The following is a 21,258-nucleotide window of genomic DNA, read 5'->3' as shown; positions in this document are numbered from 1 at the left end:
ACAACTAGCAACACATTTAGATAAACAACTAGCAACACATTTAGTTGCCAATTAGCAACACATTTAGTTAAACAACTAGCAACACATTTAGTTAAACAACTAGCAACACATTTAGTTAAACAACTAGCAACTAAATTTCTGTATAAAACTCTTTGATCGATTTTGAAATAAAAATAACTGCTTCGTGGTAATTCATGTATTGTCATTAATACCTGCTTCATGGTCATTGGTCATTCACGGATTGCCGTTAATAAATGGTTCATGGTCATTGGTCATTCATGTATTGTCATTCACAGGAGCATACAGTAGTTGTTATCTGAAATACAACAGAAATGAGCTAAATCACACCTTTTTCAGTTCCTCTTAGCAACAAATATACAAGCAAAGATTTGTGTTAGTGATTAGTTGTTGAAAAATACAAACAGGAGCTGATGAAATTTGGGGAAGTAAAAAAATTGCCTTTTTTTCTATGAAATTTAAATAGGATTATTTCTAAGTAATTTCAGATGAATCAGAGAAAGTCCACTCCAGACAGAGCATTTAAAAGGACTTCATCACAATTGTCTTAACAAATCTCAAAAACGACAAATTCAATACCTCAAAATATGTGTCAACATTACATCTGCATGAACACAAGATTCTACATCAACCTCTGATTTCACGCTTCAGTCTGAGGTTTCAGTTTAGCCCACAGTCTGTCCCAGAATGCCTGGTGCTGATTGGGGTCTTGGGGCCAGTCCAGATAGGTCCTGGTCTTCACCAGGCGAGCCAGCCTGTGGTGGGCAGACAGCTGGAGAGGGGGGATCTTCTCCAGGAAGACCAGGAGGATGACGTCCCTTTGCTCCACCTGCAGCCTGGAGGTGGCCAGCTTCATCTCCAGGGAGCACCAGTTACTGCGCAAGTAGTGGCGGCTGACTAGGCAGAGGGTGTGGCGGCTCTGGTAGAGGCTGTCTGTGATGTTCTCCACAATGTCCTTCCCCAGCTGGAAGTCCCTGCTGTGCAGACAGAGGCGCAGGAATGGAGGACCCCTCTGCTCCAAATTGGGAAGCAGGTCCTCCACCACCCAGTGTTCGTCCTTCCCGCTGTAGGAGACAAACGCATCGTAGTGGTAGCGCCCCCTGGTGTTGGATCGCATGGCCTCCGACAGCCAGCCAAGGGTGATGTGGTAGAGGGGGAGGAGGTAGGGGCCGGCCAGGTTGTGAACCAACACCACCAGCATGAAGAACAGGACTCCCAGACCAGTCGCAGCAAAGAGCACAAAGTCCACCTCTGTTGAGCAGTTGTCTTCTGTGTACTTTACAAAATTAGGTGTGTCTAGTCCATTGTCCGACAAGCATATAAAATCCTCCAGAACATACATAACTGGATGTGAATACGGAGAAAGCATCATCACCTCAACTTGCCTGTACCCCTTGGCCCATGTAATGAGCCAAGCATTGTCACAACTGCAAAACATCTGAAACTTCAAAAGTATCAAATACTTAAGGCTAGAGAGAGGTTCAGTAAAGCTGTAGAATACATTATAAATGTTCTCGATATGCAAATACAATGTTTTCAAAGATTTTAAGTCTTTAGTTAAACTCCCCTCCAAAGAATAAATCCTGCAGTTATAAAGTTCCAGAACCTCCAGTTTGGTCAGGTTGTGAAAAATGATGTTGGCAGAACGCTGTATTAAAAGATCCACCCGTCTTAGAGCCAGTTTCCTCAGGTGAATCAGCTGATTAATTTATGTTAAATCAACACTTTTAGCTGAAAGCTTAGATCTGTAGTCAAATGTCTCCACAGACGTGAAGTACTTTCCCATGAATTCAGATCCACAAAGGAATTCTTCAGCATCAGTATTAAGATGGGTTACGGACTGAAAGAAAGGTCTGTCACAGTCTTCAAATGAAACCGTCTGGCCTTTGAGCTGGAGACTCAGGTTCTGTTTAGATGTGATGTTACTGCCGATAGTCAACTGCATCGGCCTCATAGCTGAACTAATGTACAGATGACTCAGCTGACTCAGAATGCCACCAAATATAAGTGTCAGATTCAGCTTGATCACAGGTTCTGTTAGTGGATTGTGCACTTGCCCGAGAAACACTTGTTTTAGAGACGTGAGGTGTGTGAAAGACATTGCCTCAATGTTGTGAATAAGTGGATTGTTCCTGAGGTCTAAACGTGTCAAACTACTTAAACCAAAAAATGTGTTTGCATGGATCTGTGTTATGTTGTTTCTTGTAATGTTTAAGGACTCCAGATTTGTCAATCCCAGGAAAGCAAAGTCTTCAATGTTTGAAATAAAATTATGTGTTAAATCCAGGTACTGCAGTTTAACAAGACAGCTAAATTGTTTTGCAAAAAGTATTTGTGGATTGTTCAACTCTAAAGTGAGTTTTGTTAACCATGTGATTGGTTGTTTTTGGCAGGAGCATATATCAAGTATGTTATCTGTCAGGCCATCTATTGTTAATTGATTAATGTTTTTGAGACTGGAAATGAAATTCCATTTCAAATGGGGAGTAGGATAGATGGCTCCAGGTCCAGATAAATGCATATATTCTAGCCCAATGCACAATTCAACACTGGACATAGAGAGGCTGCTTGTATTGGCATTGTATAAATATATTTGCTTGATTGAAAGCAAAAACACGACATTACAGATACTTTCAATATCAATGTCATTGCTACCAAAGCAACTGAATTACTGGATTTGCTTAATCCCAGAAAGGGGAAGGCGCAGTAGGACTTCCTGGCTGAAAGCCGTATTTAAAATTGTCAGGTTCTGGAGTCAAGCAATTGCACCTTCCTCTATATGTGTTATTTCATCAAATAATAAGTCAACTCTTGTTAGATTGTTAAAAACAGATGTCACGTTTTGGTTGTTGTTGGAGCAGTTTGATTGGTTTAACGATTGTATCACTGGTGCGTTTACAGTTATCTTTATAAGTGACTTTATATTCATTATTCTGCATAGTATCTCTGACAAATCCTCTTCACAGGGTTCACCAATGCTGAATCTTTGTAACTGAGGGATGCCATGGAAAACATCTGGTGCCATTGCTCTTAACCTGTAACCCTGTATATACAAATGACTTAACTTAACTAGATCTCTGAATGTATGAGGCCCAATATGACAATCGCAACACCCAGAGCCCATTCCCCATTTACCTATCAAGTACATGTGTTCCAGATTTGGAAGGTGGCTATTCCCAGTTGGAAGGATTTGAGCAAAACAGCCGTCAATGTACAGGTACTCCAGATCCTGAAACTGAGAGAAAAAGCCAAGAGACATGGATCTATTTTCTGTCACAAGCCGTGCTAGAACTCCGGTCTCAGATGTGGAGAGCTGGGGGTAATACCCCTTAGCCACAGAGGAGGTGTAGTAGGACCCAAATGAAACACCCAAGGCAATACTCCAGGCCAGTAGATTTAATATAAAAACAAAGGTTCTTCGCCATTCACAAATAGTCCAACAAAAGTTCTTCTCAGAAAGAGGTATGTTAACAAAACAGGAGGCAAAACAAAATAACTCCACGAGGGGAGAAAAACAAACTAAAGATAACTTAGAAAACCTTACTTGGAAAGACACGGTGGAACAAAGCAGGAGACACATAGCCAGGACTCAATAACCAAGTGAGAAACAAGGGGAAAACACACAGCTAAAATACACAAGGGGAAACAAGGCACAGGTGACCTGGATCAAGCTAATTAGGACACACGAGGAAGAACTAAGGCAGAGGGGAACACAGATGACCTCTAGAGGCCCGGAGACAAACAGGAGGCAGGAAGCTGACAGGACCCCCTCCTCTAGGAACGACTCCTGACGTTCCTTCCAGAACACCCCGGCCCCAGGGTGCGAAAATCTCGGATCAAACCTGGGTCCAGGATGTCCCTGGCTGGAACCCAGGAGCGCTCCTCTGGCCCGTAGCCCTCCCAGTCCACCAGATACTGCAGAGAGTTCTGGACCCTCCGGGAGTCCAGCATCCGGCGGACTGTGTAGGCTGGCTGGCCGTCAATGATCCTGGGAGGTGGCGGGGGTCTGCGTGGGGGGGCAAAAGGAGAAGACAAGACAGGTTTAAGGAGTGAAACATGGAAAGTGGGGTTAACTCTAAGGGAGCGAGGCAGAACCAAACGATACGAAACAGGGTTAACCTTTCTAGCAATGCGGAAAGGGCTGATGTATCTCTGGGAAAGCTTCTTGGATTCGACCCGGAGTGGCAGGTTCTTAGTGGCCAACCAAACTCTCTGACCAGCTCGGAAACTAGGGGCCGTCCGGCGGTGTCGATTAGCCTGACTTTGGTATCTCTGGGAGGTCCGAAGGAGGATACACCTGGCCTTCTTCCAGGTCCGCCTACAGCGTTGGACAAAGCGCTGGGCCGAGGGAACACCAACTTGCGCCTCTTCCTCTGGAAATAATGGAGGGTTGTAACCGAACTGGCATTCGAAGGGGGACAATCCGGTGGCTGAAGACTGGAGGGTGTTGTGGGCATATTCAGCCCAAATGATATAGGTGGCCCAAGACGTGGGATTACTGGCCGCCATACACCGCAGGGTGGTCTCCAGATCCTGATTAATCCGTTCCGTTTGGCCATTAGACTCTGGATGGAACCCTGACGATAGGCTGGCTGTGGCCCCAATAAGCCTGCAGAAGGCCCCCCAAAACCGGGACGAGAATTGGGGACCTCGGTCAGAGACCACGTCCAGGGGAATGCCAAATATCCGGAAGACATGGTTCATGAGGAGCTCAGCGGTCTCCTTAGCCGAGGGCAGCTTGGGCAGGGGAATAAACCGGGCAGCCTTAGAGAACCGGTCAACGATCACTAGGATGACGGTGTTGCCCTGGGATGGAGGAAGTCCCGTAACAAAGTCCAGAGAAAGGTGTGACCATGGCCTTCGAGGAATAGGTAAGGGATGGAGCAGTCCCTGGGGTCGCTGGCGCGTCGACTTTCCCTGGTTGCACACCGGGCAGGCCTCAACATAGACCTGCACGTCCTTCTTGATGGACGGCCACCAAAACCGCCGTCGGAGGAATTCCAGTGTGCGAGCACTGCCTGGATGGCATGTCAAGGGCGACTCATGACCCCACTGCAAGACGCGGGCCCGAACAGAGAGAGGAACGTACAGGCGACCGGCAGGACCACCGCCTGGATCGGGCTCATGGACAAGGGCTTCTCGTACCCCTCTTTCTAGTTCCCACTGAAGAGGTGCGACGATCCTAGACCTCGGAATAATCGATGCCAAGGGCTTCTCTTGTACCTCGGGAGAATAGGCTCGAGACAGGGCATCCGGCTTGACGTTCTTGGTGCCAGGTCGGTAAGACAGGAGGAACTGGAATCGATTAAAGAAAAGGGACCATCGTGCTTGCCGAGGGTTCATCCGCTTAGCCTGTTGGAGATATTCCAGGTTCTTGTGGTCTGTGAGAACCTGGAACGGGTGCTGAGCCCCCTCAAGCCAATGGCGCCACTCTTCCAAGGCCAGTTTTACTGCAAGCAACTCTAGATCCCCCACGTGGTAGTTGCGCTCGGCCTCAGACAGGCGGCGAGACATGAAGGCACAAGGGTGTAATCTCCCATCCTCACCCCTCTGTGACAGGACGGCTCCCACCCCCACCTCTGAGGCGTCCACCTCCACCACGAAAGGTCTTTCTGGGTCAGGAGTCACCAGAATCGGAGCAGACGTGAAGCGGCGCTTGAGATCCTCGAAGGCCCCTGCTGCTTCCGGACCCCAGTGAACCTTGGTCCCTCCTCCCTTGGTAAGCGTCGTCAAGGGGGCTACCACTGAGCTGAAATTCTTGATGAACTTCCGATAGAAGTTAGAAAAGCCAATGAACCGTTGAACCTCCTTGACCGTGGCAGGTGTGGGCCAGCTGCGGACCGCTTCGACCTTCTTGGGATCCATCTCTAGGTGCCCGGGAGTGACAATAAACCCGAGAAACTGAGTCTGAGAAACATGAAATTCACACTTCTCAGGTTTAACATAGAGGTGATTGTCAAGGAGCCTCTGGAGAACCCGGCTAACATGCCCCTCATGCTCCTTCAGTGACCTCGAGAAGATGAGGATATCGTCCAGGTACACGAAGACGAACAGATTAAGCATATCCCGGAGAACATCATTAATCAGGGCTTGGAATACTGCGGGGGCATTGGTGAGCCCGAACGGCATCACCCGGTATTCATAGTGCCCCGTGGGCGTGTTGAACGCCGTCTTCCATTCGTCACCTTGCCGGATCCGCACGAGATGGTAAGCATTGCGGAGATCCAGTTTAGAAAAAATGGAAGCCCCTTGAAGCAGCTCAAAAGCAGTGGCCATGAGAGGAAGAGGATATCGATTCCGAACCGTGATCTTGTTGAGTCCCCGGTAATCAATACAAGGCCTAAGACCCCCGTCCTTCTTTTCAACAAAAAAGAAGCCCGCCCCAGCCGGGGAAGTAGAGGCATGGATGAGGCCGGCTGCCAAGGACTCCTTAATGTAGGTGTCCATAGCTGCGTGCTCGGGGGAGGACAAGGAAAAGATCCGACCTCTAGGAGGGCAGCACCCAGGGAGTAGATCAATGGCACAGTCATACGTGCGATGAGGCGGTAAGGAAGTAGCCCGGGCCTTGCTGAACACAGCCTTGAACCGATGGTAAACACTGGGGACTAGGGAGACGTCAACAGACTCTTGAAACTGGGTACTAGGGGCTGAGGGACTCTGAAGCATGCAGGTGAGTTGGCAAGTGGGACCCCAGCTTAGAATGGTGCCAGTAGGCCAGTCGATCTGGGGATTATGTCTGCATAGCCAAGGGTGACCCAGGATAATAGGATACTCGGGAGAGTCAATGAGATAGAAGGTTTCCTCCTGCTGGTGTTGAGAGATGGTAAGTCGCAGGGACTGAGTCGCCTCGGTAACCTTTCCTGGTTCCAGAGGTCTGCCATCTAAGGCTGTAACTGCCTGGGGATGAGGAAGTAGTTGGGTAGGGATCTTAAGTTCCTTAGCCAAGGTTACATCCAGGAAATCACCTGCGGCACCGGAATCGATCATAGCCTGGACCCGATGCTGGTGGCCCTCCCAGGACAGAGTGGCTGGAATAGCCAGGACAGCGTTAGTAGGAGGAGCTCTAATTCTCCCCATCACAGCCCTCCTGTAGCTGGGCGGGGACTGGCGTTTCCCGAAAGCTCGGGGCAAGTGGATCGGAAGTGGCCGGCAACCCCGCAGTAGAGGCACCGACGCTCCCTCATGCGACGTTCCCTTTCATTGGGAGAAAGCCTGGAACGGCCTAACTGCATGCTCTCCGGGGAATCCTGGAGCAGTTCAGGAGCCGGGGAAGCTCTGAATGACAGAGTCCAAACAGGAGAAACAGAGCTGCTCCGAGGAACTTGGGACTGAGACACCTGGCGGCGAGCCGTTCTCCGCTCTCTTAGACGATTGTCCAGGCGGATGGCCAAGGCTATGAGGGACTCGAGATCTCCAGCTGGTTCTCGGGTGGCTAACTCATCTTGAAGGGGCTCAGATAACCCTCCCTGAAAGCAGACCCTCAGCGCTTCATCATTCCATCCGCTCCTTGCTGCTATGGTCCGAAAATCAATGGCGAAATCTGCCGTGCTTCGGGAGCCCTGACGGAGAGACAGTAGGCGCTTGGAAGCCTCCCGCCCACTGACAGGATGATCGAACACCCGCTTGAACTCTTCTACAAATGCAGCGTGGGAATCACAACAGGCCTCCTGGGACTGCCACACCGCAGAGGCCCAGGCGAGCGCCTTGTCTGAAAGAAGGGTAATGATGTAGGCAATCTTGGAACGGTCTGTGGGAAAACTTGAGGATTGGAGCTCGAAGGTGAGGGAGCATTGGGTGAGGAATCCCTGGCAAGAGCTTGGATCCCCAGAAAAGGGCTTGGGAGGTGGTAGTCGGGGCTCCGCCAACCGAGAAGGCCTGTCGTCACTGGGAGGTGACCTGGGGGAAGGGAGAGGACCAAGGAGGCGTTCAAAGAGCTGGTGAAGGGAACTCATCATTTCGGCCAGGAGTTGAGAATGTCTAGCCATCAGCTCCTCTTGTCGGCTGAGAACGGCTTCATGGCGCTGGAAAGAAGCCTCATGTCGAGTGATCACCGCCAACAGGTCCTGGGAACTGAGTGTTTCTGGGTCCATGATGGACTTGGTTATTCTGTCACAAGCCGTGCTAGAACTCCGGTCTCAGATGTGGAGAGCTGGGGGTAATACCCCTTAGCCACAGAGGAGGTGTAGTAGGACCCAAATGAAACACCCAAGGCAATACTCCAGGCCAGTAGATTTAATATAAAAACAAAGGTTCTTCGCCATTCACAAATAGTCCAACAAAATTTCTTCTCAGAAAGAGGTATGTTAACAAAACAGGAGGCAAAACAAAATAACTCCACGAGGGGAGAAAAACAAACTAAAGATAACTTAGAAAACCTTACTTGGAAAGACACGGTGGAACAAAGCAGGAGACACATAGCCAGGACTCAATAACCAAGTGAGAAACAAGGGGAAAACACACAGCTAAAATACACAAGGGGAAACAAGGCACAGGTGACCTGGATCAAGCTAATTAGGACACACGAGGAAGAACTAAGGCAGAGGGGAACACAGATGACCTCTAGAGGCCCGGAGACAAACAGGAGGCAGGAAGCTGACAATTTTCGCCATGTGTCATAGTTATGCAGAGGTTATTGATATTAGGGGGAAGTCCAAGTAGATCTTCCTCGATGGCTGTAACATCTTCACAGGCAGCAGTGTAATGTTCTTCATGATGACGTATGTAGGTGCAGGTCCAGGTGGCAAAGTCTCCCAAGTCTTCACCACTGTCATAAATCTGGCATTTGGGATGCATCCATCCGCTAGCACTCTGAATCCACAGGAACAGGACTGCAGGGTGGGAAAACATACCTCTCATCTCTCCTGACGTCAGTCAAATCTACTGAGATAATTGTCAGAATAGTTTGGTTCCGGTTGATATCTGTAGAACGTTGGTTTGATACAGTAACACGCTTCAGAATGCTGCAAACAGTATGGAGTCTTTCTACTTCTTCTTGTTTGTCAGATTGGTTCCTCCTTGGTAACTAACAGCAGCTCATACCTTTCAGTTGTTCCAATATTCTGCCCTTTCACCCTCCAGATGAATTGTATCTCAAGGATACAGGAATAAATATTTAATGTTTAGTTTGGTTCCAAAAGTAAATAAATAATAAAATGTCCCACAGTCAATGAAGAAATTAATGCAGAGCTGCAACGTGTTCTCTGACCATCACAAATGATGTCTGCATATGTTCGAGGAGCAGCATCCTGTTTGTACAGCACAGTCACACTGTATGTTAGACAGCTTGTGAAAGTCTATTTTTACCTGTTTTTACGGTTCTCTCTTTCAGTTCCTGAAAAGAAACGTACTGTCTTTAAGAAATACAATTTACATGAAGTACCTGTTTGGATCTGATAGATTTCAGAAGACAGATGAGTCTAACTAAAATATCTGAAGATTGTAACGAAACGTTAGGGGCTCCCGAGTGGAGCAGAGGTCTAAGGCACTGCATCTCAGTTTAAGAGGTGTCACTAGAGACGCCGGTTCGATCCCGGACTGTATCACAGCCGGCTGTGATTGGGAGTCCCATAGGGGAGTGCACAATTGGCCCATTGTCGTTAGGGTAGGGTTTGGACGGGGTAGGGGGGCTGTTAATGTAAATGAGAATTTCTTCTTAACTCACTTGCCTAGTTAAATAAAGGTAAAATAAAAATATGAATTTTAATACAGTACTTAATATTTTTTCTAACTTTACTAATTTCTCTAGTAAATATCAAAAGAGGAAGTGGGAAACTTCTTTAATGAAGTTGTGCTGTTGACATCATTATTATAAAAAATATTATTAGTATTGTTATTATTACTATTATTATTATTATTATTATTATTACTACTACTGTTATTATTATTGCTGTTTTTATTATTATATTTACTATAAGGTAACTATTCTACTCTGGTTAGATATCCTACTGTACTGACTAAAAGCTATCTGTTCCACTGTGATTAGATATCCTACTGTACTCACTAAAAGCTATCTGTTCCACTCTGGTTAGATATCCTACTGCACTTACTAAAATGTATCTGTTCCACTCTGGTTAGATATCATACTGTACTCACTAAAGGTTTCCTTTCAACTCTGGTTAGAAATGCTACTGTACTCACTAAAAGGTATCTGTTCCACTCAGGTTAGACATCCTACTGTACTCACTAAAAGGTAACTGTTCCACTCTGATTAGATAACTAAATGTACTCACTAAAATGTATCTGTTCCACTCTGATTAGATATCCTACTGTACTCACTAAAAGGTATCTGTTCCACTCTGGTTATATATCCTACTGTACTCACTGAAAGCTATCTGTTCCACTCTGGTTATATATCCTATTCTACACACTAAAGGTTTCCTTTCCACTCTGGTTAAATATACTTCTCTATTCACTAAAAGGTATCTGTTCCACTCTGATTATATATCCAACTGTACTCACTAAAAGCTATCTGTTCCACTCTGGTTAGATATACTACTGTACTCACTAAAAGGTATCTGTTCCACTCTGATTATATATCCAACTGTACTCACTAAAAGCTATCTGTTCCACTCTGGTTATATATCCTACTGTACTCACTAAAAGGTAACTGTTCCACTCTGATTAGAAATCCTACCGTACTCACTAAAAGGTAACTGTTCCACTCTGATTAGATATTCAACTGTACTCACTAAAAGCTATCTGTTCCAATAACACCACATCAGCACAAACCCAAGTAATTTACACGGTACACCCTTCCAATGCCCCCCAATGAGCCAGCGAAACAACTAACGCCCAATTTTTGTGAGAAATCTCACCTTATAGCCGGCTTGAGCGGTAGTCACCTCGCGACTCAGGAATGGAACAAAGAACGATGCAGACAGATCTCGGACGAGCCCCCATTTGTCGTATCGCGTCGATGCTGGTGATTATTGCTGTCAAACAAAGAGTCCGCTTAGGCTGCACTTTGATTATAAGTTTTATTCATATCACAAGATGTCAGCATAAGTTTACAGACCCTGCAGGGCTTGAGAACAGTGTTCCAAAGATAATCTGTCTGTTCCAACCCCCTCTGCCTCCAGCCTATACTTATAAAGAATGCAAAAATATGGGTTGCTGCCCCTGCTGTCCAATCACCTGTCTCCCGTGGGGCGTCACCCTACAAATGGCTACTTTTGAACAAAAATAAACATCCCTTCAGTTCCACTTAAAAACCATTAACAAAGACATAATCCTAATACACTACAACTCACTGAAAGCTATCTGTTCCACTCTGGTTATATATCCTATTCTACTCACTAAAGGTTTCCTTTCCACTCTGGTTAAATATACTTCTCTATTCACTAAAAGGTATCTGTTCCACTCTGATTAGATATCCAACTGTACTCACTGAAAGCTATCTGTTCCACTCTGGTTAGATATCCTACTGTACTCACTAAAAGCTATCTGTTCCACTCTGGTTAGATATCCTACTGTACTCACTAAAAGCTATCTGTTCCACTCTGGTTAGATATCCTACTGTACTCACTAAAAGGTATCTGTTCCACTCTGGTTATATATCCTACTGTACTCACTAAAAGGTATCTGTTCCACTCTGGTTAGATATGCTACTGTACTCACTAAAAGGTATGTGTTCCACTCTGGTTATATATCCTACTCTACTCACAAAAATGTTCCCTTTCCACTCTGGTTAGATATCCTACTGTACTCACTAAAAGGTAACTGTTCCACTCTGATTAGAAATTATACTGTACTCACTAAAAGGTAACTGTTCCACTCTGATTAGATATTCTACTGTACTCACTAAAAGCTATCTGTTCCAATCTACAGGAATGTACAGTATGACAGAGCTACTTTGTGTTTATGTGGCTGAAAACACAACAGAGGTCTTTTGATTCCTCTTCCTCCTCCTCACCTCTGTAACCCCACCCAACCAGGAAGCTCAGACAGCTCCAGTCCCATCCCCCCTGGCTTTCCCTGTGACAAGGTCACGTGTATGTAGCCCCCTACTCTCTATGGAGCCAAAAGCAAACTAGACAATGACTGGGAGCCCCTGTGAGATTATAGACTGGTCTGTCTGCTGTCTGTATGGGACTTTCACCTACTCCTACATTGACCTGCTCAGAAGACCGTACGCTCTACCTTCTGTAGCGCCTTATGGTCAGATGCAGAGCAGTTGCAATACCAGGCAGTGATGCAACTGGTCAGGATGCTCTCGATGGTGCAGCTGTATAACCTTTTGAGGAACTGGGGACCCATGCCAAAACTTTTCAGTCTCCTGAGGGGGAAATGGTGTTGTCGTGCCCTCTTCACAACTGTCTTGGTGTGTTTGGACCATGATTGGTGATGTGGACACCAGGGAACTTGAAACTCTCAACCCGCTCCACTTCAGGCCTGTCGATGTTAATGGGGGCCTGTTCGGCCCTCCTTTTCCTATAGTCCACGATCAGCTCCTTTGTGTTGCTCACATTAAGGGAGAGGTAGTGCGTACTGCCCAGTACATCAATTTGGCCAACATTCCAGACATCCAGGACCTATGTACTAGACAATGTCAGAGGAAGGCCCAAAAAATTGTCAAAGACACAAGTCACCCAAGCCTTAGACTGTTCTCCCAGCTACAGCATGGCAAGCGGTACCGGAGCGCCAAGTCTATAACCAAAAGTGTCCTTAACAGCTTCTTCCCCCAAGCCATAAGACTCCTGAACAATTAATCAACTGGCCACCCAGACAATTTACATTTCACCCCCCGCCCCCATTGTTTTTAAACTGCTGCTACTCGCTGTTTATACTCGCTGTTTATTACAGTCACCCCCGCACATTGACTCGGTACCGGTACCCCCTGTATATAGCCTCGTTACTGTTATGTAATTTTATTGTGTTACTTTTTGATTTTATTATTTTACTTTAGTTTATTTTGTACATTTTCTCTTAACTCTATTTCTTGAACTGCATTGTTGGTTAAGGGCTTGTAAGTAAGCACTTCACGGTAAGGTCTACACATGTGGTATTCGGCGCATGTGATGAATAAAATATTATTTGATTTGAGAGCGAAGAACATGTAGAATATAGAATATGGAGGCATTCTAGAATATAACATTAAAATGAGTAATGCTAAGGCAGGGAGCAGGGACATATAGCATTTTATTTCAAATCAGAAACAGATGCCAGTTTCCAACAAATATTGTGCAGAAATCACTTCATTGGCCAGAAAGGGGGACACCTCCCCACGCCCATGAGATAAGAAATGTATCAAATAAATGTGTAATAAACCATATACAGACAACATTCAAACAACACATTTAGTTAAAAAACTAGCAACACATTTAGTTAAACAACTAGCAACACATTTAGTTAAACAACTAGCAACACATTTAGTTAAACAACTAGCAACACATTTAGATAAACAACTAGCAACACATTTAGTTAAACAACTAGCAACACATTTAGTTAAACAACTAGCAACACATTTAGTTAAACAACTAGCAACACATTTAGATAAACAACTAGCAACACATTTAGTTAAACAACTAGCAACACATTTAGTTAAACAACTAGCAACACATTTAGTTAAACAACTAGCAACACATTTAGTTAAACAACTAGCAACACATTTAGTTAAACAACTAGCAACACATTTAGATAAACAACTAGCAACACATTTAGTTGCCAATTAGCAACACATTTAGTTAAACAACTAGCAACACATTTAGTTAAACAACTAGCAACACATTTAGTTAAACAACTAGCAACTACATTTCTGTATAAAACTCTTTGATCGATTTTGAAATAAAAATAACTGCTTCGTGGTAATTCATGTATTGTCATTAATACCTGCTTCATGGTCATTGGTCATTCACGGATTGCCGTTAATAAATGGTTCATGGTCATTGGTCATTCATGTATTGTCATTCACAGGAGCATACAGTAGTTGTTATCTGAAATACAACAGAAATGAGCTAAATCACACCTTTTTCAGTTCCTCTTAGCAACAAATATACAAGCAAAGATTTGTGTTAGTGATTAGTTGTTGAAAAATACAAACAGGAGCTGATGAAATTTGGGGAAGTAAAATTATTGGCTTTTTTTCTATGAAATTTAAATAGGATTATTTCTAAGTAATTTCAGATGAATCAGAGAAAGTACACTCCAGACAGAGCATTTAAAAGGACTTCATCACAATTGTCTTAACAAATCTCAAAAACGACAAATTCAATACCTCAAAATATGTGTCAACATTACATCTGCATAAACACAAGATTCTACATCAACCTCTGATCTCACGCTTCAGTGTGAGGTTTCAGTTTAGCCCACAGTCTGTCCCAGAATGCCTGGTGCTGATTGGGGTCTTGGGGCCAGTCCAGATAGGTCCTGGTCTTCACCAGGCGAGCCAGCCTGTGGTGGGCAGACAGCTGGCGAGGGGGGATCTTCTCCAGGAAGACCAGGAGGATGACGTCCCTTTGCTCCACCTGCAGCCTGGAGGTGGCCAGCTTCATCTCCAGGGAGCACCAGTTACTGCGCAAGTAGTGGCGGCTGACTAGGCAGAGGGTGTGGCGGCTCTGGTAGAGGCTGTCTGTGATGTTCTCCACAATGTCCTTCCCCAGCTGGAAGTCCCTGCTGTGCAGACAGAGGCGCAGGAAAGGAGGACCCCTCTGCTCCAAATTGGGAAGCAGGTCCTCCACCACCCAGTGTTCGTCCTTCCCGCTGTAGGAGACAAACGCATCGTAGTGGTAGCGCCCCCTGGTGTTGGATCGCATGGCCTCCGACAGCCAGCCAAGGGTGATGTGGTAGAGGGGGAGGAGGTAGGGGCCGGCCAGGTTGTGAACCAACACCACCAGCATGAAGAACAGGACTCCCAGACCAGTCGCAGCAAAGAGCACAAAGTCCACCTCTGTTGAGCAGTTGTCTTCTGTGTACTTTACAAAATTAGGTGTGTCTATTCCGTTGTCCGACAAGCATATCAAATCGTCCAGAGCATACATAACTTGATGTGAATACGGAGAAATCATGATCACCTCAACTTGCCTGTACCCCTTGGCCCATGTAATGAGCCAAGCATTGTCACAACTGCAAAACATCTGAAACTTCAAAAGTATCAAATACTTAAGGCTAGAGAGAGGTTCAGTAAAGCTGTAGAATACATTATAAATGTTCTCGATATGCAAATACAATGTTTTCAAAGATTTTAAGTCTTTAGTTAAACTCCCCTCCAAAGAATAAATCCTGCAGTTATAAAGTTCCAGAACCTCCAGTTTGGTCAGGTTGTGAAAAATGATGTTGGCAGAACGCTGTATTAAAAGATCCACCCGTCTTAGAGCCAGTTTCCTCAGGTGAATCAGCTGATTAATTGATGTTAAATCAACACTTTTAGCTGAAAGCTTAGATCTGTAGTCAAATGTCTCCACAGACGTGAAGTACTTTCCCATGAATTCAGATCCACAAAGGAATTCTTCAGCATCAGTATTAAGATGGGTTACGGACTGAAAGAATGGTCTGTCACAGTCTTCAAATGAAACCGTCTGGCCTTTGACCTGGAGACTCAGGTTCTGTTTAGATGTGATGTTACTGCCGATAGTCAACTGCATCGGCCTCATAGCTGAACTAATGTACAGATCAGTCAGCTGACTCAGAATGCCACCAAATATAAGTGTCAGATTCAGCTTGATCACAGGTTCTGTTAGTGGATTGTGCACTTGCCCGAGAAACACTTGTTTTAGAGACGTGAGGTGTGTGAAAGACATTGCCTCAATGTTGTGAATAAGTGGATTGTTCCTGAGGTCTAAACGTGTCAAACTACTTAAACCAAAAAATGTGTTTGCATGGATCTGTGTTATGTTGTTTCTTGTAATGATTAAGGACTCCAGATTTGTCAATCCCAGGAAAGCAAAGTCTTCAATGTTTGAAATAAAATTATGTGTTAAATCCAGGTACTGCAGTTTAACAAGACAGCTAAATTGTTTTGCAAAAAGTATTTGTGGATTGTTCAACCTTAAAGTGAGTTTTGTTAACCATGTGATTGGTTGTTTTTGGCAGGAGCAAATATCAAGTATGTTATCTGTCAGGCCATATATTGTTAATTGATTAAGGTTTTTGAGACTGGAAATGAAATTCCATTTCAAATGGGGAGTAGGATAGATGGCTCCAGGTCCAGATAAATGCATATGTTCTAGCCCAATGCACAATTCAAAACTGGACATAGAGAGGCTGCTTGTATTGGCATTGAATACATATATTTGCTGGATTGAAAGCAAAAACACGACATTACAGATACTTTCAATATCAATGTCATTGCTACCACAGCAACTGAAGTGCTGGATTTGCTTAATCCCAGAAAGGGGAAGGCGCAGTAGGACTTCCTGGCTGAAAGCCGCATTTAAAAATGTCAGGTTCTGGAGCCAAGCCATTGCACCTTCCTCTATATGTGTTATTTTACCAAATAATAAGTCAACTCTTGTTAGATTGTTAAAAACAGATGTCACGCTTTGGTTGTTGTTGGAGCAGTTTGATTGGTTTAACGATTGTATCACTGGTGCGTCTACACTTATCTCTATAAGTGACTTTATATTCATTATTCTGCATAGTATCTCTGACAAATCCTCTTCACAGGTTTCACTAATGCTGAATCTTTGTAACTGAGGGATGCCATGGAAAACATCTGGGGTCATTGCTCTTAACCTGTAACCATGTATGGTCAAATGACTTAACTTAACTAGATCTCTGAATGTATGAGGCCCAATATGACAATCACAGCACCCAGAGCCCATTCCCCATTTACCTATCAAGTACATGTGTTCCAGATTTGGAAGGTGGCTATTCCCAGTTGGAAGGATTTGAGCAAAACAGCCGTCAATGTACAGGTACTCCAGATCCTGAAACTGAGAGAAAAAGCCAAGAGACATGGATCTATTTTCGCCATGTGTCATAGTTATGCAGAGGTTATTGATATTAGGGGGAAGTCCAAGTAGATCTTCTTCGATGGCTGTAACATCTTCACAGGCAGCAGTGTAATGTTCTTCATGATGAGGTAGGTTGGTGCAGTTCCAGGTGGCAAAGTCACCCAAGTCTTCACCACTGTCATAAATCAAATCAAATCAAATCAAATCAAATTTTATTGGTCACATGCGCCGAATACAACAGGTGCAGACATTACAGTGAAATGCTTACTTACAGCCCTTAACCAACAGTGCATTTATTTTAAACAAAAAAGTAAGAATAAAACAACAACAAAAAAGTGTTGAGAAAAAAAAAAAAAGAGCAGAAGTAAAAAATAAAGTGACAGTAGGGAGGCTATATATACAATAGAATAAAGTGACAGTAGGGAGGCTATATATACAGGGGGGTACCGTTGCATAGTCAATGTGCGGGGGCACCGGCTAGTTGAGGTAATATGTACATGTGGGTAGAGTTAAAGTGACTATGCATAAATACTTAACAGAGTAGCAGCAGCGTAAAAAGGATGGGGTGGGGGGGCAGTGCAAATAGTCCGGGTAGCCATGATTAGCTGTTCAGGAGTCTTATGGCTTGGGGGTAGAAGCTGTTGAGAAGTCTTTTGGACCTAGACTTGGCACTCCGGTACCGCTTGCCGTGCGGTAGCAGAGAGAACAGTCTATGACTAGGGTGACTGGAGTCTTTGACAATTTTGAGGGCCTTCCTCTGACACCGCCTGGTATAGAGGTCCTGGATGGCAGGGAGCTTTGCCCCAGTGATGTACTGGGCCGTACGCACTACCCTCTGTAGTGCCTTGCGGTCAGAGGCCAAGCAGTTGCCATACCAGGCGGTGATGCAACCAGTCAGGATGCTCTCGATGGTGCAGCTGTAGAATTTTTTGAGGATCTGAGGACCCATGCCAAATCTTTTTAGTCTCCTGAGGGGGAATAGGCTTTGTCGTGCCCTCTTCACGACTGTCTTGGTGTGTTTGGACCATGATAGTTCGTTGGTGATGTGGACACCAAGGAACTTGAAGCTCTCAACCTGTTCCACTACAGCCCCGTCGATGAGAATGGGGGCGTGCTCAGTCCTCTTTTTTTTCCTGTAGTCCACAATCATCTCCTTTGTCTTGGTCACGTTGAGGGAGAGGTTGTTGTCCTGGCACCACACGGCCAGATCTCTGACCTCCTCCCTATAGGCTGTCTCATCGTTGTCGGTGATCAGGCCTACCACTGTTGTGTCGTCGGCAAACTTAATGATGGTGTTGGAGTCGTGCCTGGCCATGCAGTCATGGGTGAACAGAGAGTACAGGAGGGGACTGAGCACGCACCCCTGAGGGGCCCCCGTGTTGAGGATCAGTGTGGCAGATGTGTTGTTACCTACCCTTACCACCTGGGGGCGGCCCGTCAGGAAGTCCAGGATCCAGTTGCAGAGGGAGGTGTTTAGTCCCAGGATCCTTAGCTTAGTGATGAGCTTTGAGGGCACTATGGTGTTGAATGCTGAGCTGTAGTCAATGAATAGCATTCTCACGTAGGTGTTCCTCTTGTCCAGGTGGGAAAGGGCAGTGTGGAGTGCGATAGAGATTGCATCATCTGTGGATCTGTTGGGGCGGTATGCAAATTGGAGTGGGTCTAGGGTTTCTGGGATTATGCTGTTGATGTGAGCCATGACCAGTCTTTCAAAGCACTTCATGGCTACAGACGTCAGTGCCACGGGTCGGTAGTCATTTAGGCAGGTTATCTTAGAGTTCTTGGGCACGGGGACTATGGTGGTCTGCTTGAAACATGTTGGTATTACAGACTCAGTCAGGGACATGTTGAAAATGTCAGTGAAGACACTTGCCAGTTGGTCAGCACATGCTCGGAGTACACGTCCTGGTAATCCGTCTGGCCCTGCGGCCTTGTGAATGTTGACCTGCTTAAAAGTCTTACTCACATCGGCTACGGAGAGCGTGATCACATAGTCGTCCGGAACAGCTGGTGCTCTCATGCATGCTTCAGTGTTACTTGCCTCGAAGCGAGCATAGAAGTGGTTTAGCTCGTCTGGTAGGCTTGTGTCACTGGGCAGCTCGCGGCTGTGCTTCCCTTTGTAGTCTGTAATAGTTTTCAAGCCCTGCCACATCCGACGAGCGTCAGAGCCAGTGTAGTATGATTCAATCTTAGACCTGTATTGACTCTTTGCCTGTTTGATGGTTCGTCGGAGGTCATAGCGGGATTTCTTATAAGCGTCCGGGTTAGAGTCCCGTTCCTTGAAAGCGGCAGCTCTACCCTTTAGCTCAGTGCGGATGTTTCCTGTAATCCATGGCTTCTGGTTGGGGTATGTACGTACGGTCACTGTGGGGACGACATCATCGATGCACTTATTGATGAAGCCAGTGACTGATGTGGTGTACTCCTCAATGCTGTCTGAAGAATCCCTGAACATGTTCCAGTCTGTGCTAGCAAAACAGTCCTGTAGCTTAGCATCTGCGTCATCTGACCACTTTTTTATTAGCCGAGTCACTGGTGCTTCCTGCTTCAGTTTTTGCTTATAAGCAGGAATCAGGAGGATAGAGTTATGGTCAGATTTGCCAAATGGAGGGCGAGGGAGAGCTTTGTATGCGTCTCTGTGTGTGGAGTAAAGGTGGTCTAGAGTTTTTTCCCCTCTGGTTGCACATTTAACATGCTGGTAGAAATGAGGTAGAACGGATTTAAGTTTCCCTGCATTAAAGTCCCCTGCTACTAGGAGCGCTGCATCTGGATGAGCGTTTTCCTGTTGATTAATGGCCTTGTACAACTCATTCAGTGCAATCTTAATGCCAGCATTGGTTTGTGGTGGTAAATAGACAGCTATGAAAAGTATAGATGAAAACTCTCTTGGTAAATAGTGTGGTCTACAGCTTATCATAAGATACTCTACCTCAGGCGAGCAAAACCTTGAGACTTCCTTAGTATTTGATTTTGTGCACCAGCTGTTGTTTACAAAAATACAGAGACCGCCACCCCTCGTCTTACCCGAGTCTGCCGTTCTGTCCTGCCGATGTAGCGTATAGCCTGCTAGCTGAATGTTGTCATTGTTGTCATTCAGCCACGACTCCGTGAAACATAAGATATTACAGTTTTTAATGTCCCGTTGGTAGGATAACCGTAATCTTAAATCGTCCATTTTATTATCCAAAGCTTGAACGTTGGCTAATAGGATTGATGGGAGAGGCAGTTTACTCGTTCGCCGTCGGATCTTTACAAGGCACCCCGACCTACGTCCACGGTATCTCCGTCTCTTCCTCACGCGAATGACGGGGATCTGGGCCTTGTCTGGAGTCTGTAGAATATCCTTCGCGAACGCCTCGTTGAAAAAAAAGTGTTCGTCCAACGCGAGGTGAGTAATCGCTGTCCTGATATCCAGAAGCTCTCTTTGGTTATAAGAGACGATGGCATAAACATTATGTACAAAATAAATTACAAATAACGCGGAAAAACACACATAATAGTACAATTGGTTAGAGGGCTGTAAAACGGCAGCCATCTTCTTCCGGCGCTGTTCTTGGCCTTTAAATCTGGCATTTGCGATGCATCCATCCGCTAGCACTCTGAATCCACAGGAACAGGACTGCAGGGTGGGAAAACATAGCTCTCATCTCTCCTGACGTCAGTCAAATCTACTGAGATAATTGTCAGAATAGTTTGGTTCCGGTTGATATCTGTAGAACGTTGGTTTGATACAGTAACACGCTTCAGAATGCTGCAAACAGTATAGAGTCTTTTCTACTTCTTCTTGTTTGTCAGATTGGTTCCTCCTTGGTAACTAACAGCAGCTCATACCTTTCAGTTGTTCCAATATTCTGCCCTTTCACCCTCCAGTTGAATTGTATCTCAAGGATACTGGAATAAATATTTGATGTTTAGTTTGGTTCCAAAAGTAAAGAAATTATCAAATGTCCCACAGTCAATGAAGAAATGAATACAGAGCTACAATGTGTTATCTGACCATCACAGTTGATGTCTGTATACATTCGAAGAGCAGCATCCTGTTTGTACAGCACAGTCACACTGTATTTTAAACAGCTTCTCTCTTTCAGTTCCTGAAAATAAACGTACTGTCTATAAAAAAGACAATTTACATGAAGGACCTGTTTGGACGTGATAGATTTCAGAGGATAGATGAGTCTCACTAAAATATCTGCAGTTTGTAATGAAATATGAATTGGAGTACAGCACATGCTTCGTAAACAACAGGTGTGGACTAACAGTGAAATGTTTACTAACGGGCCATTCCCAACATTGCATAGAGAAAGAAAACAGAGTAGCTATTTGGTTAACTATTTAACTAACTGTTTAGCAG

At 45.1% G+C, this 21,258-nt stretch overlaps 1 protein-coding gene and 1 pseudogene across 2 annotated transcripts; both read right to left on the bottom strand.

The window, feature by feature from the left end:
* Positions 1 to 645: 645 nt before the first annotated feature.
* Positions 646 to 8,874, bottom strand: LOC311103702 (annotated as a pseudogene). Its single transcript has 2 exons — positions 8,616 to 8,874; positions 646 to 3,288 (listed from the first exon to the last, which is right to left on the bottom strand). The product of its transcript is annotated as an uncharacterized misc_RNA (transcript).
* A 5,417-nt stretch (positions 8,875 to 14,291) lies between these two features.
* On the bottom strand, positions 14,292 to 20,554 carry LOC311104049 (uncharacterized protein; the record flags this gene model as incomplete). The annotated part of the gene is made up of 2 exons (XM_084145702.1): positions 14,292 to 17,093; positions 20,474 to 20,554. The coding sequence occupies 2 exons, from the start codon at positions 20,552 to 20,554 to the stop codon at positions 14,292 to 14,294; spliced, it is 2,883 nt and encodes a 960-aa protein (XP_084001828.1).
* Positions 20,555 to 21,258: the final 704 nt, after the last annotated feature.

The sequence above is a fragment of the Coregonus lavaretus genome (genome assembly GCF_964263955.1).
Source record: "Coregonus lavaretus genome assembly, chromosome: 28".
Lineage (NCBI taxonomy): Eukaryota > Metazoa > Chordata > Actinopteri > Salmoniformes > Salmonidae > Coregonus > Coregonus lavaretus.
Note: the sequence above shows the minus strand (reverse complement) of the source record. Positions and strands in the feature narration are given on the sequence as shown.